The sequence below is a fragment of the Panthera pardus genome, unplaced genomic scaffold (assembly GCF_024362965.1).
Source record: "Panthera pardus isolate Hobbes unplaced genomic scaffold, ASM2436296v1 HiC_scaffold_12, whole genome shotgun sequence".
NCBI lineage: Eukaryota > Metazoa > Chordata > Mammalia > Carnivora > Felidae > Panthera > Panthera pardus.
Window position 1 is genome coordinate 13,438,789 of NW_026526677.1, and position 20,567 is coordinate 13,459,355.

The following is a 20,567-nucleotide window of genomic DNA, read 5'->3' on the forward strand; positions in this document are numbered from 1 at the left end:
GGGGGGGTGGGGGAGAGGGGAAACTGAACATATTTTATATTAGCACCTTGATCATTGTTTACTTGAAGAAAAATACTCTTTGTGTCTTCTTTCTTTTGTTTTTCTAAAAAGTATATATTTAAAAAATAAGCCCTGGATAAATATACTTTTTTTCCTAATTGCACTTTATGCCATCAGAATGTTTCAGATAACAGTCTGTGGAATAAGCTATTTTGAGAAGTTTTGGGCTCGAAAGTTGCTAGGGTGAAAGCTTTAATCAGTGAGAATAGAAGGCTAGATTCAGTGAGTCTGTAGCTTTTGATTAACAAGCATACCTGAAAAGGAGCGTTACATTCAAAAGGCTGGTGAATCAACATTCAACATTACTTATTGCATGACCAGTGTCTCAGTTAGGAATGTGTCCTACTCCTGGTAGAAAAAAACCAATTTACTTTGGCTCAAAAAAACAGGGACTTATTTTTCTTTTATAACAATAGTTTGGAAGTTTTAACTTGCACTTTGTGATTGACTTAGCCTTTCCCATATGCAGGTTGCCCCACAGTCTAACCTGTCTCCTATAGTGCTAGACATCATATTCCCTTTTCAAAGCAGAAAAAATGATCCAGGAAGGCAGGGTGACAATGATATATATATATATTTCATTAGGAAAATGAAAGCTTTCTCCAAATCCAGCAGACTTCCACTCACATCTCACTGGATGGAAATGTATTACATAGATAGCAGAGGTCTCAGTGTCTTGTGTCTCTCTCCTCAGCTACTCCAGTGACTGGTACCTATATAGGTGCTTCTCTGCCTCAAGAATATCTTGACCTTCAAGCAGTGGGGGAGAAGGATTGAATACTTGTCTTGTCCTTCAGAGACTGAGACTGAGTTCCAGTTCCTAGGGTGTATGCCAGCTAAGTTATTCACCCTTTCCTTGCTTCTGTCTTTCTATAGCTCATTCTTCCTGCTCTCTGCTGCTTGGGATCATCCTTTTCAAAAAGCTTAGCAAACACAGTCTGAGGGAACAGTTCCCATAGGACTGATGTCACTTCAGATGCCAAAAATCCAGGGCTCCCTGGAGCTCCACCCATTTGTGGTTGGTAACAAATGTGGGGATCTTTCCACAATCACCCTCAGGTTTGATAATTCACTGGAATGACTCACTGAACTCTAGTGATATGGACTGAATATTTGTGCCCCTCCAAATCCTTCTGTTGAAATCGTAACCCAAGGTGCTGGTGTATGGTGGTAAGGGCTTTGGGTCACAGCACTGAAGGTTTTGACTTGCACTTTTGTGATTTTCTTAGCCCTGCACCCACAGCTGAGAGTGCAGCCCTGATGAGTAGAGTTCATGTTTTTATAGAAGAGACCCCAGAAAGTTCTCTAGCTCTTTCTACCACTGAGAACAGAGCAGAGGTTGGCAGTCTGAAGCCTAGAAGGCAGCTCTCACCAGACCCTGACCATGTTGGCACCCTGCTCTCAGACTTCTAACTCTCAGAACTGTGAGAAGTGAGTTTCTGTTGTTTAGAAGATACTCAACCTATGGAAATTTAAATAGAGCCCAAACTGGCGAACACATCAGGAAAACACAATACATACAAATTTTAGTTTTATCATAATAAAAAGATACACATTGAAAGTAGTTAAAGGAAGTAATACATAAGGCAAGGTTTGTGAGGATCCAAACACAAAATGTCCATGTATTTTGTATATTACACAGGGATGTTTTAGCGTTCTGTATGTCAACGTGTGGCCACACATATGGAGTATTGCTGACTTGCGAGGCTCACCCTTAGTATGCTTTAGTATCCAGTTTCTTTGTGGCACTATGTATGACATAATGCTCATTTGGCTGAACTTTCATTCTCAACCTCTCCTGGAGGTTAAGGATAGTATATTTAGTCCCAAGTTGCCCTGGAGTTTGAAAATGATATGGCATGTCTCAAAGCTTCCATCATAAATCACAATGTTAGACTGTCCAGTGGCCAAAAACACTCTTATTAGGAAGGACATGTCAGGGGCCTATAGATCATGCCAGTAGCTGCAGACAAAGATAAGATAGTTCTTTAGGTTAAGGTTCATTCTTCACTCTATGCCACTGGCATACGTTACCTTTACCAAAGGCCTAAGATACACGCCATCGCAACTACAAAAAAAGCTGAGAAGTGCAATATATTTTTTACCTGGCTGCATCACCTTCCACATAAAATAGGAATTCTTTTAGGAAGGAATAAGAGGAGAATGGACGGACAACCAGCTACATTTGGGAGCAGCTAGTGAATACTCATGAGGGATGGTGGGTGGATTCTTTGTCTTTAAGCTTCTATAGGTATTCTCTTCCCCGTGTCATTCTTATTCCAAACTTTTCTGTGTGATGCTATATTTTCTTCCACTTTGGTCTAGACTAATATATTTTTTTATGAATATAATTTATTGTCAAATTGGCTTACATGCAACACCCAGTGCTCATCCCAACAAGTGCCCACCTCAATGCCTATCACTCATTTTCTTTCTTCCCCACCCCACCATCCACACTTAGTTTGTTCTCTGTATTTAATAGTCTCTTGTGGCTTTCCTTTCTCCCTCTCTGTTTGTATCTTTTTTCCTCCCTTTCTTTCCCCCATGGTCTTCTGTTCAGTTTCTCAAGATCCACATACGAGTGAAAACATGGTAAGTTAGCCATCTTGCTAATTATCAACTTCAAATTTTGGTCGAAGAACTGAGCCCCTATCATAATGTTTTAGAGGCAATTGCTGGACCCCAAAAGCCCTTATAAACCATGGGGTGCTGATGATTTATGAAACAATAATGTTCACCTGGTAATTTATGAAAGAATTTACGATTATACAACATCTGACTATTAGTACTCTAGATGTCAGTAAGGAAATTTCTCTTTTGGATAATTGCTAACAATCACTATTTATTCCCTGGCGAGAGCCCAGATCAACCATTTCATCCTTCATATAAATTTCAGGGATTTCACTTCTTGTGTATATTTGTCACAGAATTTATTTTTTTGGGGGGTTTCTTTCACCTTGGTATTAAATGCAGAGTAATATGTGACTCTCCATTTTGCACCCTATTTCCAATTTGGCCTCTTAGATTTCTCAACATGTACTAAGTTTTTCTTTGTTTTATCATGTTTCCCCTACATCTTTACTGAGGTAGAATTGACAAAGCTTGTATGTACTTGAGATACACAACTTGATATTTTGACAGGAGTATCCATCATGAAATGATCACCACAAACTGGTTAACAAACCATCACTTTGCATGATTATCATTTTCCTTATTTCTACTCTCTCAACAGATTTCAAATATATGATACGGTATCTTAAAAATAGTCACCATAAAAAAAATAGTCACCATATTTTACATTAGTCTCTGACTTTCCCCTCTAGAGTCTCAGGACATCCTTTGTCTACTTTGCTGATGACTCTCTAGCAATTGTCCCTAATCCTGGTCTTTGAAGGTTCTTGGACCTTCCCTTTATGGAAGGTGTCATCCTTTATAAAGGTGGAGTCTTTGCTGGGAAGATTCTGGTCATCCCACATTATCTCCATGTTAATTTTTTCTCTTCTCTCAAAATTGAAGCAGGATATCATATTTGAAAAATATATCTTCTCTTGCCCAGTTGTCTTTCTGCTGTTACTTAACATTTTCTGGCCAGATCACTAGTCTGTCTGGTGTTATTTTCATGTGAAACTTGCTTTTTCATGTAGCATGGCCTCTCTAGAGTCATGTGGGGGTTTCCACCACTTAACTTCAATATACCTATTAAAGCTCTCTTGTTAACGGTTTGTCTTTCTGATTCAAAGGGCTCTTGGCCTCCCTTCAACTTCTATTGTTTACTATAGTTTAAAGTTATTTGCCTAGACTAAAATGACTGGTGTGCCTTTCATAAATGAATTATTTAGGTTTTTATATCCTTCTACATTCTAGATTTTTTATTTTTATTGGGGAGGGATATAGGAAATGTTTCCAGAAGTTTCCTTACCTTATACAAGAAAGAAATGGATTCAGAATAAAGAGGATAACTAACGACAAACGTAACATCAAACATGACATCGCATAGAAATTAGTTACTAGAGAATGTAACTAATAAAAGAATATTAAGTAGGAAGTATAGCCAGAGTCAAAAAGTACTTTTCAAAGCAGTGCATTTATTTTACATTCTGGTGTATGCAATAATTAGAACAGAACATACTGTCTCTTTGTAGACAACTTAAGGAAGTCATTTAAGTGAATGGTAATTAATGAACTTCAATTTTAATATTGATTATATGCAAAATTGAGGTTTTCTAGTCTTTAAGAACATATATGAAATCTATTTGAAGCAACTAAATACTTTGTGAAGTCTGTACATAATTTTAATATTTTAAATAATCTCAATAAAATATGGATAGTATGAAACATATTTCTTGAGTTATAATCAGGGGAATATTAGTCTCATGAGATGTTGCTATATTTCTCACATTTTAAGAACTTATTGAAAGAGGTAACATTGATTTAAGATGTGAACGTGTTTCCAACTTCAGAAACATTCAATAATAGTCAAACATCCTTACTTGATGCTTTGAGGTGCTGAATTTTAATGACTTGGGTCCAACCTAGAAGAACTTTTTCCTCATCACTTTTAGAACCTCTTTCACCTCCTTATTTCTCAAACTATAGATCATGGGGTTCAAAAGAGGAATCACGATGCCATAAAATACAGAGGCCACTTTCATATTCTCCTGGGAATTACTAGCTTGGGGCTGTAAGTACATGTATGACAGGGTTGCATAGAAAACAATGACTGCTGTCAGGTGGGAGGCACATGTGGAGAAGGCTTTTTTCCTCCCTGAAACAGAAGATATCTTCAGGATGGTGGCCATGATATACATGTAGGAAAAGATGACAATCAACACAGTGAATATCAAGTTAAATCCCACAAAGACAACAAGGAGCATGATGTTGATGTCAATGTTGGAGCATGAAAGGGCAAGAATTGGGGGAACATCACAGAAAAAATGATTGATGGTATTGGATTTGCAGAAGTATAGTGAAAATGTAAAACCTGTGTGCACGGAAGCATTTATTGAACCCATGACATATGAACCAGCTACCAGTTGGATGCAGACTCTTTGGGACATGATTATGGGGTAGTGAAGTGGGTTACAGATGGCTACATAACGATCAACTGCCATAGCAGCCAGGAGGTAACAGTCACTGGTTGCAAATGTTGCATAAACCAATAATTGCATTATACAGCCCTCAAAGGATATAGATTTGTTTTTTAATATGAAGTTTTGCAGCATCTTGGGAGTGATAGCGGAGGTATAACAGATATCAACAAAAGCCAAATGTTGTAGGAAAAAGTACATGGGTGTTTGAAGTCTGGAATCTGTCTTGATGAGTAGGATCATTCCAATATTACCCACCATGGAAGTCACATAGATGACCAGAAATACAATGAAGAGGAGGTCTCGAAACTTGTTTTGGGCACCAAACCCCAGAAGAAAAAATTCAGTCACTTCAGTGATATTTTCTTTTGTCATGATTATGGAAGTCTAGAAAGGACCAAGAAGAGGACCAAGAAAAGAAAGAAAATCTTTGTGATTTCTTGAAGGAAAAGGATCTTATATTTCAGTCACCTTTTGTTTTTTTGAATTGGATCCTTATGGAAAACACTCACAAAAGGATTTATTGCTTTCCATATTTCTTCTATTTCCTTGATAAGTAATCACCACATAAAAAATGACATGTGAGTCATGGATTCATTTTCAAACTGAAGGAGATCTCATAGAAGATGATTGACTTCTAATATGTGTGATTCTAAGAAGCATAGGTTAACACATGTTTCCATCATATTAAGCAGGGATCCATATTTGCTGAGAGCAATATTCAAATATGATTTGCAACTTTTCAACATCTGTAGTTTTCCTTAGACATTCATCATTCCAATCCTGGTCAAGCTCCTGAAATTGGTAGCATTAATGAAAGAAATTTTCTGAGATCAATTGGTAGCATTAATGAAAGAAATTTTCTGTTCATGGCCCACATATGTTTGAAGACTTCAGAGTGTCTTTCTACAACTCTCTTTAGCATGCAACTCCCATATTTACATGCCATATAGTCCCCTCATTTTATATATACATACATGCATATATATGTGTATAAATAGAAGGAATAGCAACAACATCACCTATGTTGTTTTAATGGCAAAGATTTATTGAACCTAATCATTATGAAGCAACTTGAAAAAGTCCAGATGTTGGGAAATTCTATAATCAACTGGCTTAGACACTTCAAAAATGTCAATTTCATAAAAGACAAACAAAAAACAAAACAGGGAACTATTCCAGATTTAATAAGGCTAGAAAGACATTGCAACTAAATTTAATACATAATCCTTCATTGGTCCCCGAATCTGAAAATACAACATCTACTTAAGATATTGTGGAGACAAGTGGGAAATTAGAATAGTAAGTATATATGCGATAATATAATTTCATCAGTATCAAGTTTCTTTAGTGGGAACAGGTGGTTATCACAGAGATTTTCTTTGTTTGCAGGAGGTACATGCTGAATATCTCTTATCTGTCCATTTGTCTGTGTAGAGATCCAGCAAAAGGAAAAGAAAAGGTGTTGGTTAATCTAGGTGCAGTGTATCACAGTGCTCACTGCACCATCATTTTAACTTTTATGAAGGTTTTAGATTTAAATGAAGAAGTTAATGAAAAGAATGGATAAAATATTTTCATGCAAAAAACACATGGAGGGTTTACTATCAGTAGTTGAGCACTATATATGCTTCTAAAGGCTGTTGTTCAGAAGAGACTAATGTGATCCTTAAAAAAGTCTCAGAAACAAGAAGACATAGTGAACTTAGAAATTAGTAAACAGGTGAGAAAATTGGAAAAAACAGAGGAAGTATAAAATATTAATAATATTTTCCATTGGGAAGTGGTCAAGAAACTGAATATATCAGCTAACACTGAGGTATTAGGTTGGAGGGTTAATTAGACTTAAGGTGCTCTAAAATTTTTGTACTTTTGACTTGAACTTAAAGATATATGTTTTCAAACATTATAAAAGATAAAAGTTGGGTTTTCTTTTAAAATTTGGGGGATTGGCAGGAATTTAAAAATCAACCAATCTAAATAAACATAAGAAAGGAGATAAAAATACTAGAAAAAAATCATGGCAAACAGAAATCACCTGAGAAGGCATAAATAATCTAAATGAATTAGGATAATAAATATAAATGGAATAAATGCATCATTAAAATGCAATGATTGTCAAATTGGATTTTAAAAAGGTAGATCAGGCCATGTGATATAATAGAAAAAGTGTTAAAAAAACAGACAACTAATGATAAAATAAATAATGGTACAAAAAATAATAGAATATTTCCATCACTGAAAATGAATTCACTAGGCCTACATTTCTTTACCCAAATTTTAAAATCATAATGTTGAGGGAAATAGCTTCTTGACTAATTATAATATGATATAATACTGGGGCTTCCATAGTATTGGTGATACTTTATATCCATAGCTATCTGGTGATTACACATATTTGTTGTATATTCTATATGCCTTTTTGTAATTGTTAAATATTTTTTAATGTATTTTATACCCCTTTAATTGACTTTTAAGTACAGGTCCAGACATACTATCTCTAAGCAAGTCAAAATGCTGCCAGTATTTTGTTTTTTTTAAATAAAAGCCACATCTCTTTACAAGACATTGGGAAAACAAGGGTATTCTTGTTTTAAGGGTTAAAAGAGGTCAATTCAGTCCAAAGGAAAAATTGAGCATCTCAGTTGTTGAAAGAAATGGTCGGAGACTTAGGGTCTAAAGTGGTGAGTAAGTTACATCTACAGTTGTCAAGTTTAATTTTCATGTTGGTTCTCTGTGACAAAAATGAGAATTAATAGTGTCCAAAAGGAGATACAAACTGCATGCTGTTTGACTTTAGTTTGGCAAATAATCTCATTTTATTAGAGGATATAGAAACCATCCCTAAAATAAGTGGTTTTAAAATTGGTTCTAGAAATGTGTTTGGGATGGTATAAGGTGGAGATCTGTATGGCTAGGGAAGGCAACTCCAAGCAGAGGAAGTATTTGAACAAATGCATGGTGATGTTGCCCCACAAGCTACAGTAGAGGCAATAGGAAGTCACATTATATGCAATTAAGGAGAAATTACTCTAATTAGGAGTCATTTCTACATTAAGTTACAGTGGACTTTTTCTGTACCTCTTTCGTAGATATTCTCTCCCCCACCCCAATTTTATTGACACACAAATGACATATAACGTTGTGTAAGTTTAAGGTGTGAATGTGTTTATTTGATACACATGTATATTGCAAAATGTTCACGGCCATAAGGTTAGTTAACATATCCTTCACCTAATTATCATGTTGTTGTTACGTTGAGAATATTTAAAATCTACTCTTACAGCAACTTTCACAGTACAGTATTGTTAATTATATATAGTAGCTGTGAGGTACATCAGATCCCAGGAACTTATTCCTTTTATAACTGGAAGTTCATACCCTTTAACATCTCATTTCCCCTACCATCTGGTCCCTGGCAACTACTGTTGTACTCAGAGATATTTTTAAATAAAGTAATGATTTCTTCCATTTCCAAAGTGTTAACTGGTAACCAAGATGAATTAGTTTAGTTATAAAACTTTTACTGAGCACTGAGAGTATTCAAGTGTTTTATGATCTGAATGTTGAAAATGCTCCCAACTCACCCCATCAGTAGATCCTGCTACTCTGTTTCAACTTTCGATTTTATGGGGGAGGATTTTCTGGAGTCTGCAAAGAAGCAGAGATAAAATTCCTGGTGTATTTTTCGATTTCTAGGCTTGGATTTTCCTTCCAGACACTACAGCAGGTGTGTCCTTAGAAAAACACTTGCTGCAAGGTGGTGTTTTTGCTTTTGCTACAAATGGGGGAGTTATTTTTGAGGGCTGTGGGATTAAGATCTATGTATTCCTATGAGAATCTCAGACACTGGGGACTGAGTTGAGTGTATAGAACTGAACTTCTCAGTTGAGACCATTAACAATTTTCTTTTTTTCAAGTTCCTACCCTTTAGGGAATTTACATCTTGTTTAATTCTATGAGTTTGGGGATCATCTGTTCCAACCTGGGGCTGATCTTGGATCTGGAAAACTGGTTTTGCATTCTGGATCTTTCTCTTACTCTAAACCTCAGTTTCTCCATCTGTCAAATAGGATTAATGATGCCAGATGTGGCTGCCTCCATAGTTTTGGAAGAGCAAGGAAGGGAATGCTCATGCATATATCTTTTGATCAGCAAAGGGCTTTGCATTGAAGGGGGTTATCAGGATTATCATTGCTAGAAGGCTCCTCCCAATTGGAGTGCCCCTTCCTCTCATTGCTGTGGCTGTCATCATTGTTATTTACCTCAATAGCTCTCCGGGGTCTTATACAGACAGTCAAGATCCTCAACTGAAGCTCTGTCTGCAGCATCAGTGAAGACATTCACATGCCCTTTTAACTTGATCATCTCCATGCCTCATTTTATTAGCCCCATGGCATCATTAGAAGAACAGTTCACAGGTGCTACCCTATAGTTCTAGACCATCTGTTTGGAGAGCTCTTGAGGACTCAAAGAGCTCTTGAGGAGAGCTCTTGAGGAGCTCTTGAGGGTCCAAATCCTGGCTGTATCGATTACTCACTGGGTGAATATGAGCAAGTTACTAAACCTCTTGGGGACTTTGGACTTTAAGTTTCATGGGTTTAAGGACAGTATCATGCATTCAGTTATTTCCATGTTTATTGAAGCTGTCAGCAAATTTGAATCTGTTGTATGATTACCCACCGAGTGGCAGACTGTGTTCTAGTTGTACTTTGATTGACCAAATGCTGACTGTACTAGAAGGATAACCCAGGGAATAAATAAATGAATGGATGCGAATGAAAGAGGCATAATCTCTGATGGAGAAATCTACCCCTTCTACTTTATGGTGGTGACTACTGAAAGCCGAAAACCAACACTGATAGTAGTAATAATGTGTATTTAGTGTTTGCCACTTTGAGGCTTTGGGCTCAGAGGTTTTACATGCATTGTCTTGTTGAATCTGCACACAACCTTATAGCTTAAGAACTGTTATTATCTGCATTTTATAGATAAAGGAACTGCATCTCAGGGATGTGAAGTGAGTCAGCCATGACAAGGGTAATACAATGTGAATATGGAATTCAAATAGGTCAGTGTGAACCCACAATTTTTAAGACCTCAGTCCCCGAGTCTGAGCCAGAACCGAAGTTTCAAAAGAACCCAAATGGCGAAATCCTGTCTTCTTGAGGAAAAACGTAAATTCAGTGATTGTATGTGAACTGTTCTATTTCAGTACAATGGATATTATTACACCTACCATATGGCAGGCCCTGCTCCAGGGACTGGGGACACATAGGAAATAGCAGCATATGGATACAACTGTCATGGAGGTTGCACCCCAGTGTGTGGAGAGCAGAGTAAACACAGAGAAACCCTTTAATAAGCAAGATAATTTCCGACAAGGAGAAATGCTGTAAGGAAAATAAAGTGCTATGAAGTCATGGTGCTTGATAGGAGGGAGAATCTCAGTCAGGAGAGGCCTCCTTCTAGAGATGGCTTAGTGAGAAAGCAGAGCCACCTGTGGGGAAAGATGGTGCACAGTCCCCACAGTGGAAATGGAATGAGCTTGGCCTGTGTATGTGCTCCAAGGACAAGAAAGTGGGCTGGAGGGACTGAAGGGGGACACGTTACACCTGGGGTCAGAGACCCGGGCAGATGCCTTATCACAGAGAGCCCTCAGGAGTTTGAATGTTAGTATGATAAAGAGTTATCATGGGGCGCCTGGGTGGCGCAGTCGGTTAAGCGTCCGACTTTAGCCAGGTCACGATCTCGCGGTCCGTGAGTTCAAGCCCCGCGTCAGCCTCTGGGCTGATGGCTCGGAGCCTGGAGCCTGTTTCCGATTCTGTGTCTCCCTCTCTCTCTGCCCCTCCCCCGTTCATGCTCTGTCTCTCTCTGTCCCAAAAATAAAAAATAAAAAAATTAAAAAAAAAAAAAAAGAGTTATCATAGGGTCAGTGGGAGAAGTGACATAGACATATCATTGCATTGGAGAGATTATTCTTGTTGTTGATTGGACTTAGATTATAAAGGGCAAGAATGGAAGTTGGAAGACCATATATGAGGCTCTTATAGTCTTTCATTTGAAAGGTAATAGTGGGTTGAACTAGGGTATTATAAGGGATAGGGAGACAATGATACTTAATTGCACTGTTTTGAGGAGGTAAAGTTAACAGGAAATTGCTTTTGGTTTGAATGTAGGGCATGAGAGAAAGATAGAAATCAAGTTTGACCCCTAGATTGTTGTTCTGATCCATTGTGTGAATGGTGGGGCCATTTAACCGGGATAGAGAAGGGAGAAGGAGTAGGTTTAAAGGAAAATGCAGTTGAAGCAGATAAGGCATTGCCAAAACCCCACAAGAACAACGCTCAGTATAACTGACACATGAAATGGATTTCAAAAGGCTTTGTGAGGGACTTTGTCCCATCTGAAAATGGTGAAAGGCTAACAGGGATCCAGAGGCAGACACGGATCCAGAGGCAGATTCCTTCAGCCCCTTCTTAGAACCTGTCCGTAGCTGAGTCACAGAGTAAATGATCCCCTGGAATAATCCTCAGCAGGTGCATGGTGTGGTTCAGCAGGTTGGTGCAAAAGAAAACAGAGACCAAATAAGCAGAGCTCTCCTATAGGCTGAGCTGCTCCCTGAGCTGCTTTAACTACCTGAGGGGAGGCCAGCTGGAGTACATGCAGGTGAGGCCAGCTGAGTCCTTCCTGGCCTCCTGCAGACAGGAGCAGGTACTCCACCCTGAGCCCAAGAGCTTTGAGAGAGAAGTAGCTGGCTTCCAAATCTCTTCCTTTCTGACAGTCTAGTCTGTTATTAAGGCAGCATAAGACACACTGATCCTTTCCACTTGAAACACCTACTTGTTTATTACCACTCCATCCTGCTATACAAAGGGTGCGAGACTTACCTGGAGGGACACCTGGCTTTGACTCATTTTAGTCACCTTTGTGTCAGCTGATACTATGCTTTGATTCTCAATTCCTAAAACACCTCTTTTTAAAAAATTCTTTTAATGTTTATGTATTTGTGGGAGAGACAGAGCACAAGTGGGGGAGTGGCAGAGAGAGAGGGAGACACGGAATCTGAAGCAGGCTCCAGGTTCTGAGCTATCAGCACAGAGCCTGACACAGGGCTTGAACCCATGCACTGCGAGATCGTGACCTGAGCGGATGCCAGAGGCTTAACCAACTGAGCCACCCAGGCATCCCCTAAAACACCTTTTGATAAGGACACTTCCTAGGCGAATAATACCATCATGGCCATCTAAGTAGTTCTACAAACAGGGAAAGGTGAGTTTATAGTGATACCAACTTTATTGAATTGAAACATTTCCAAAATGATTGATGCCTCACGATTTCTATATGACTAAGGGGTTTTGTTACAAAAGGTGGAAGAGCTCAATTTTCAATCATTGAACAGATATTTATTGAGTCTCTGACTTGATTCTCACATAGTTCTCGGCACTGAGGATGTCACAATGAATAAAAGAGAAGTTTGAAACCCTTGGTAACTTCTTACCTGTCAGGAAGTTTACATTCTGGTAGGGGAGAGAGAGGTAGGAAATACTGTTGAAAATTATTAATAAAAATGTTGAGGGCATTTGGGGACCTAGCGGTACATGATGATCCCTCTGGTTATGAAAACTACTGGAATATCAGAGTCATGAAATCTAGCTACCTTTCCATCTCCCTCCCTAGTTTAATTCAGCACAGGAGAAATCCAAGGCACAGAGGCCAAAGCTCAGTAGGCATTGTTGCCGGTAATTTTTTATTCCGGAAGACCACACTGACTTGTTAGAGGATTAATTCTTCTTAGAGTATTAATTATTGTTACTGTTAAATTTTTTTTTTTTTTTACAAATTGAATGCTGATGGTTTTGTCGATTTCAGATATGAAATTGAGTTATGTTTTTAGAAAGAAACTTTATGTTTTACATACATATTGAAATATTTATGGATGAAATGACATGGTACCTAGGAAGTGATTGAAAATAATCAGGTGAGGGAGGGAAATGGAAGAGGTCACAGAAAAGAAGATTGGCTATGAGTTAAGAAGTATGGAGGCAGGGGGCGCTTGGGTGGCTCAGTCTGTTGGGCATCCCACTTTGGCTCAGGTCATGATCTCATGGGTCGGGCTCTGTGCTGACAGGTCAGCCCTCACACCTGCTTCAGATTCTCTGTCTCTCTCTGCCCCACCCATGCTGCTCACTTTCTCTCTCTCTCTCTTTCTCTCTCGAATATAAACAAACATTAAAAACTTTTAAAAATAGAAATAAAAAAAAATGAATTACAGAGGCTGAATGTAATCACAGTAGTCCCTTCTGCATTTGAAAAATTTTCAAATAAAAAGTAAATGAATAAAAAGTAGAGCATGAGAATCCCTTGGGTGCAGGTTCCCTGGTTTCTATACCAGCTCCTGGGATTCTTCTCAGGAGCCATCCGCCTGTAGGCCGCTCCTGCAGAAAGGTTGGTGCAGAACCCCCTAAAACAGGGGCCACACCTCCTCTGGTGGGTTCTTAGCCAAGGACCATGAAAACGAATGAACACCACCTCCCAGAGGTAAAACAGAAAAAGAACATGAGGATGAAGGAGGAATCCCAAAGACGTTTGTCCTGGCAGAGCAGTGGGGATGCCTTCTTTGGGCCAGGGCCTAAGCCGCACTTGGCTACGAAGATAGACTCCTGGGTTCAAGTTCTGCCTCCACTACCCACCAACCATGTGACCTTGGGCAAGTTACTTAACTTCTCTGTGATTCTGTTTCCCCTCCTATCAAACGAAGATAACAGTATCAATTTATTGGTGAGGGTATGTGTAAATGACTGACACAGAGTAAGTGCTAAATAAATGTTAGCTGGTATTATTATTGCCTGAGCCTCCAGGCAAATATAATGTGGGGCAAAGTGCATGGGCGGAGGACGGTGGGGACTCCTTTCCTTCCAGTTCATCCGCAGACACAGAAGGTTCTGGGCCTGGTAGCAGGGTTGGCGGGGATGCCATTGTCCAGCAGGAACTCAGCCACGTCCACATAAGCACTCCAAGGGGGAAAAATGTGAACTCAAATGGAAGGTCGTGCATCCTAGATGAGCATCAGGAGGGAAGCCGATTCTGCTGCCCCTGCATCATTTGCCTCCAGCTTTTCCAACTCCTTTTCTCTATTGAGGCACCTCCCACGGGGCTTTCTGGAGCCTGGCAGTCCCTTGCCCCACTGCCCTCCCCCCATACCCCTGTCTGCCTCCTCATAGATACTCCATCTCCCCTCTCCCCACTGCCAGCCTCCCCCCTCTTCTCCCACATCTCTCACCCCAGGCCCATTCTGCAACTTCCCCCACTCAAAGACCCCACCAGCCACTTTCCTCACTGCTCTTGTCCCCTGTCCCCCTTCCCCACATCTCCCCGCTTCCCCATTATCCCCCTTGACTCTTCCCCTTGCATCCTGACAGGGGCAGCTCCTGCATAGGTTCCCAGTGGCACCCCACTACCCACCTCGCCCCGACTATTTCTTTTTTCTTTTTTTTTTTTTTAATATATGAAATTTATTGTCAAATTGGTTTCCATAGCTCCGACTATTTCTAACAGCTCTGGGCTGTCTTAATTTTATCTTTCCTTTAAATTGATATTAGTCTTGTCTTCTTTATGAAATTGTCAACTCCTTGGGGGCAGAACAATGGCATGCCCATATTCCATGTGACCGCAGCACCTGGTAACTACAGTACCGGCTCTCCACAGTTATGTGTTGGATTGGATTCAGTTATCTCTGAAGTGGGCATCAGACATCCTTCTCCAAATATTACTCCACTGGATACCGCTGAAGGCTTTGACCTCGGAAATTCCAGCCAGAACCCAACCACACGCCCTCTGCAGGACCACTGTGTGATGTGGTGGGTGGCTTCAAGAGGAAAACAGCAGTCCTTCAAGAAAAGTATTTATCCAGCACCAGCTCTGGGTGCGAGATAGAACAGTGGACAAGTCTGTCAAAAATCTGCTCTCAAGGACCCGGTGTCATTTTCCCATTCTCCTTCCACTTTGTAAATGACAAAGACATACTTAAATGCACTCATTGCTTTGGGAAGCACTCTTCCAGCCTTCTGTATTAAAACTTATTTTCCAGTGAGATGAGATGACCAGTAAATAAGATAATTTCAGATGGTGTAAAGATTATGAAGGAAAGAAAACAGGTTACTGGTTAGGGAATCTAGGCAATGGTGGTGGTGGTGGTGGTGGGGGGGGGGGGTGGGGTGGAAAGGCACATGGATTCTCTGCCTAAATTGGAGTGGATAGAAGGTGACCAGAATGATGAATAGGTACCTTTAATGCAAACATCTGGGAGATTCCTGGTAGGTAGGACATCAAGTTCAAAGGTGCTAATGGGAGAAAAAGAAGAAGAAGCAAGGAGAACAGTCAGGAAGCTTAATACAGTGACTCCTGAGAGCTGACCGGTGCCAGTCCTGGTTCTGATCATTTTAACATACGTTGTATTTTTAAAACTACAAATACATTAGTCATTTATGAATAAATCATATAATCTCTAGGAAGGGGCAATCTCATGATCACATGGTTAGTTAGTAGCTGTGTAACTTTTAAGAGAACCCTAGTTTGGGACTCTGGTGACAGTACCCCTCTGGCCAGAAGTCCCCCACTATGGCTTAGGGAAGCCTCACTCCTTCCTCAGATCTACCTGATCATACCCCCAATAAATCATGTGTCAGAACCCTAATTTTTAAATGTAAGTCAATGTTTGTATTTGTCCCCATGAGAAAGGGACCCAAATCGCTCTTGTGCAACTTTTTCCAGTCGCTTGAGCAGAGTTCCAAATTATAGGCTTTAATAATTCCAGGTACTTAGGTATTTTTTGTCCTCATACTGAACAGGAAACACCGGTATGACAGTTGGATTCTGGGCAGTAATTACTAAGAATGTTTGCAATGCTGGCCTTGAGCAGAAAGATCATTTACTGTTTTTGTCACTAGGCAGCAACATTTTGTGGCTTTGGTTGTTCTTGATTGGGAGATTTTGTTGATCACATTGAAATGGTCAAGCTCATCACCTGAAGCCTAGAGTTTACATTTTATTTTGGAGAAGATATTTCTCTTTTGCAAATAAATTTTTCAGGACATTGGAGAGGGCTTAAAAGGTCTGGAAAATTACTACCCATCCACCCACTCACCCACCTCCATTTTGGGCCAAATGGGGGTGTGTGTGTCCTGGGAGAAGGGGTGGGGCATCAAGGAGAAGGGGTTGGTAGGAGTTAGGTAGAGAGTAGTGGCTGTTTATCAACTGACATGGCAGTGTCCTCAATGTTTTAATAAATGATAAAGGGGCTGTTTCCTATTTCTGTCTGTAGGACTAGCAATGAAATCCAGAAATGCCGCTTGAGGTGGTGTAGACCATAACTTTCCAGCTCATGTGATGGGCATCCTGATTTGTTGAAATGTTGATCCCCTCATCTCTCAGTTCAGATGCATGGAGCCCAGGGTACAGTGTTCCCAGGTGGGTTCTCTTGGGCAATGTGCATCCTATCCACTTACCTTTGTGTTTTAGATGAACATTTTAATTTTGTGTCTGTGCCATTACAGAAAAATCTTTGGGTTTCATGCAAATATAAAATCCTTATGTCTAATTTTTATAAATGTTGACAAACTTGAAACAGCAAAATCTTCCCTTTAGAATACCGTTGAACATGTTCAGGGCCCATTCTTCAGCTTGGATATTTGGTTTCTTGAGATGAGCCGAACTCAACTTTGCAAACAAAACAAAGTTCCATGAAATGAAATGGGCTTCCCCTCTGATGCCTTCTCTGGGTATTGGACTTGTTTTCTAGCTGCTCCCCTAACCTTTCTTCTTTCCCACCCTCTGCCTCTGACATTCCCTTGTATTTCCTGCAAGGACTCAGTGTACATCTTTTATTTATTTATTTATTTATTTATTTATTTATTTATTTATTTGCAGGCCCATTTTTCTTCCTCCAACTTAACTGAAAACATCAATAAGGTTCTCTGTCAAATCAAGTCTACCCCTCTGCTCTTTTTCTTGATGATCTCTCTGAGACTATGTCCAAGCTGGTATCTTTTGCCCTTATGCCTCTTCCAAGGTCTAAAAGGGCATTTTTCTACAATTACCTGCTAGCCATTCACACTTAGATTTTCCTCCAATATCATTAACTCAAGATATTTAAAATCAACACTTCACTTTTGCCCCATCTTCTACTTTTCGCCCCTTGGCTAATGTCACCTACAATGCAAACTTTTGCATCTAAAGATGACCTTAATGCTTAATTATGGGCTATGTTTCATGGACCCAGACTTTTACAATGTGTCTCATTTATTCCCCTCCATTTCATTTTTTACACCACCAGCTGAATTCAGGTTCTCAATATCTCCCACTGAGGCTGTTGAATTAGTCACCTTGCTGGTCTCCCCTCCTCTGTGCCACTCATCTTCCAATCTTCCCTTTGTGTGTTTCCAGAAGGGTCCTTCCAGAGCTCAGTTCCAATTAAACTACTCTCCAGCTCAAAGATTCCCTGTGGACCCACATAGTCTACTAAACCAAGCATATATTTTCCAGCCTGACATTTTAGACTTTTTTTCAGTGAGAACTCAATTTAACTTCCCAGGCTTATCTACCATAGCTCTAAGTAACTAATTATTCATTAAAATATTTACTGAGCACCCACTCAATGCCAAACAATGGGTGGGTTGGTAATAAAACGATGAGTGACAGCTCCCATGGAGTTTTCAGTGTAGTGGGTGAACAGGAAGGAATAAGTTGTATCAGTGAGGTGCACAGGCATAGGAGCTTATCAAGGGAGACTTTACCTGGTGAGTGAAGTCTGGGAAAATGTCCCAGAGAATACCATACTTGTACAAACAACAGGAAATTATTTTTGGATGTTGTAGAAAAGACAAGGCAAACTAGACTCATGAAGAAATGAAGTGTAAGTGGGAGAAAAAGCTCGGACACTAGTTTGCAGTTCACACACCTCTAACTCTATTCTTTGAATAGAATATTAACTTTGAGTTAATAATTTTGCAGAAAGCTAACTATGTTATATTACCTTATAGCAGATTCCTCTAAAATACCTTTAAAGATGAAACTTCTCCACAATTTACACCAATTCTTTATTGAAGAAGAGAAATATGCTTTTGTGGTTGCATAATCTGAGGCTTATTTTTAAATGCAGGCTTCTGCAGGGACACCTGGGTAGCTCGGTTGACTGAACATCTGACTCTTGATTTCAGCCCAGGTCATGATGTCAGTGTCCTGGGATCGAGCCTCATGTTAGGCTTTGTGCTGGGTGTGGAGCCTGCTTAAGATTCTATCTCTGTCCTTCTGCCTCTCTCCGTGTTTTCTCTCTCTCTTTCAAGAAATTAAATAAAAAAAGTAAAAGTAAGCCCTTGGAAATTTACTTTGAAGCAATACAAAAATCAGGCAGATTAATAGACAGATAGGTAGATGGATAAACATGAAATGAGACATGTTTTCTAAAATACTAATGTTGAATTTAGGTGAAGCTTACTCAGATGTTCACTGTAAGATTCTCTCAACATGCTATCTGCAATTTCCATAAATGCTGCTGGGAAAGAAAAAGTACCTAAATATAGTCTTGCCATCAAGAGGGTTTAAGTTCAGGATGGGGCCAAGATGGCGCAGCAGCATGGAAGTTCTCAGCTTCTCTACTCTACTCCCTGAAATGCAGTTAGATCAGCACCAAACCATTTTGCACACCTAGGAAATTGATCTGAGGATTAACACGACAATCTGCATAACTTGAACCACAGAACTCATCAGGTACACAGTGCAGAGAGGTGAAGTGGGGAGAAAGAAGCTGCAGAGGGTAGGAAGCTGTTTTGGGGGAGAGAGGATGGGGCGGGGGATAGTATGTCACATAGGAAGAGTGCAGGAGAAGCACTCCCCCTGAAAGTAGCTGAAGAGAAAGAGTGGAAACACAAGGAACTGAACAAGAAATCTGCTCCCCAAAACCATTGACAGGGATCAAGGAGAAGCTTTCAATACCATTTGGACTCTATAAACAGGAGAGAACAGAGTAGGAAATTCTGGAGATCAATACCTTGCAGTGCTCTGGTGGGGAGGAAGGGAGAATCCCTAGGAGCAGGCAGAGAGGTCTGAGGGGTCCTGGGCCACACGGGAGAAGCAGTTCCCCCACCTGGAAAGCATTTGGTATAGGCCAGATAGCCTCCCCATAGGTACAAGTCCCAGTGGACCCCAGAGAACAGCCATGTTCGCTGGTATTGGAACAGAGCCGCCAAAGTGTGGTGAAACCTGGCCCCAGATCTGTGTTGTGATTTTCCATAATCTCTGAACCTTTGCTGCAGTGTGATTGCAAACTTTTTCTGGGGTAAGCCAGCACCTGGCCATGATCTCTGAACCTCTACCACAGCACAATCACATGAATGTTTGTTGGGGTAAGTGGGCACCCAGTTATTGCTCAGTGAGACCCTCCCTGAGAGAGTTGGAGTGGGTCCAAGCCACAGGGTTCTCAGAAGTGAGGGGTGTGGAAACATAGCCCCATCTGAGATAAAATTTGGGAGGAAGGTACTGCCTGGCAGTCTGATGGCTTGGACACAGACAATGTAGAAGCAGTGAATGGACAGAAGCCTGAGACAAAGGAGGGGTGCTTGATTGGGAGTTGGTGAGAGTGCAGAGTTCCTGTGCCAGAAACCAGGATGCTGTGTGAGCCATTTTCACCTCTCCTGTGCATGTGCAACACACTGATCCACCCCAGTAGGCTAGTCAGTACCACCTAGTGGAGAATGGAGCCATTACACCAAGCCCCACCCAACTGGGCCCTCCAAGCACATGCCTTAGAGGAGGACCACAAATCTCTCCACCTGCTTAGTGTACGGACTATAGAACGCTTCATAGTTTGACTTCTAGGGGAAACTGGATGTAACTTCATTCCATTTTCATTCTGTTTGCTGGTTCATCTATTCATTTTTCTCTATTTCTTTTTCTTTTTTCTTTTTTTACTATTGTTTAAGTTTTTTTTCTCTTTTTCTCTTTTCTTTTTCTTGGATATAGAAAGAAAAAGAATTATTTTTATTTTCCTTTTTTTAAAAAAATAGTTTATAAAAATTCTTTTTACTATGTTTTTATTCTTTTTGTAATTTTTTAAAAATTCTATTTCAGTTTCTTCATTTCATTTTATTCTATTTTATTGTATACATTTTTTTTTAATTTTTAAAACTTTTTCTTGCTGTTTTCTTTTTTCTTTTGTTTCCCTTTTTCCTCTATTCTATCAAGTTTCTTTCAACAACCAAACCAAAATGCACTTAGGATATAGCTTCCTTTATTTTATTTTTTTGTGTAGTTTTTAATTTTTAAGTTTAGTTTTTAATTTTCTTTAGTTAATTCTTTTTCTTCCTCCAAAATGACAAAATGAAGGAATTCACCCCAAAAGATAGAACAGGAAGAAATGACTGC

The 20,567-nt window shown here is 39.8% G+C and overlaps 1 protein-coding gene across 1 annotated transcript; it reads right to left on the reverse strand.

The window, feature by feature from the left end:
• Positions 1 to 4,592: 4,592 nt before the first annotated feature.
• Positions 4,593 to 5,522, reverse strand: LOC109261215 (putative olfactory receptor 5AK3). The gene has a single exon (XM_019439784.2). The coding sequence runs from the start codon at positions 5,520 to 5,522 to the stop codon at positions 4,593 to 4,595; it is 930 nt and encodes a 309-aa protein (XP_019295329.1).
• Positions 5,523 to 20,567: the final 15,045 nt, after the last annotated feature.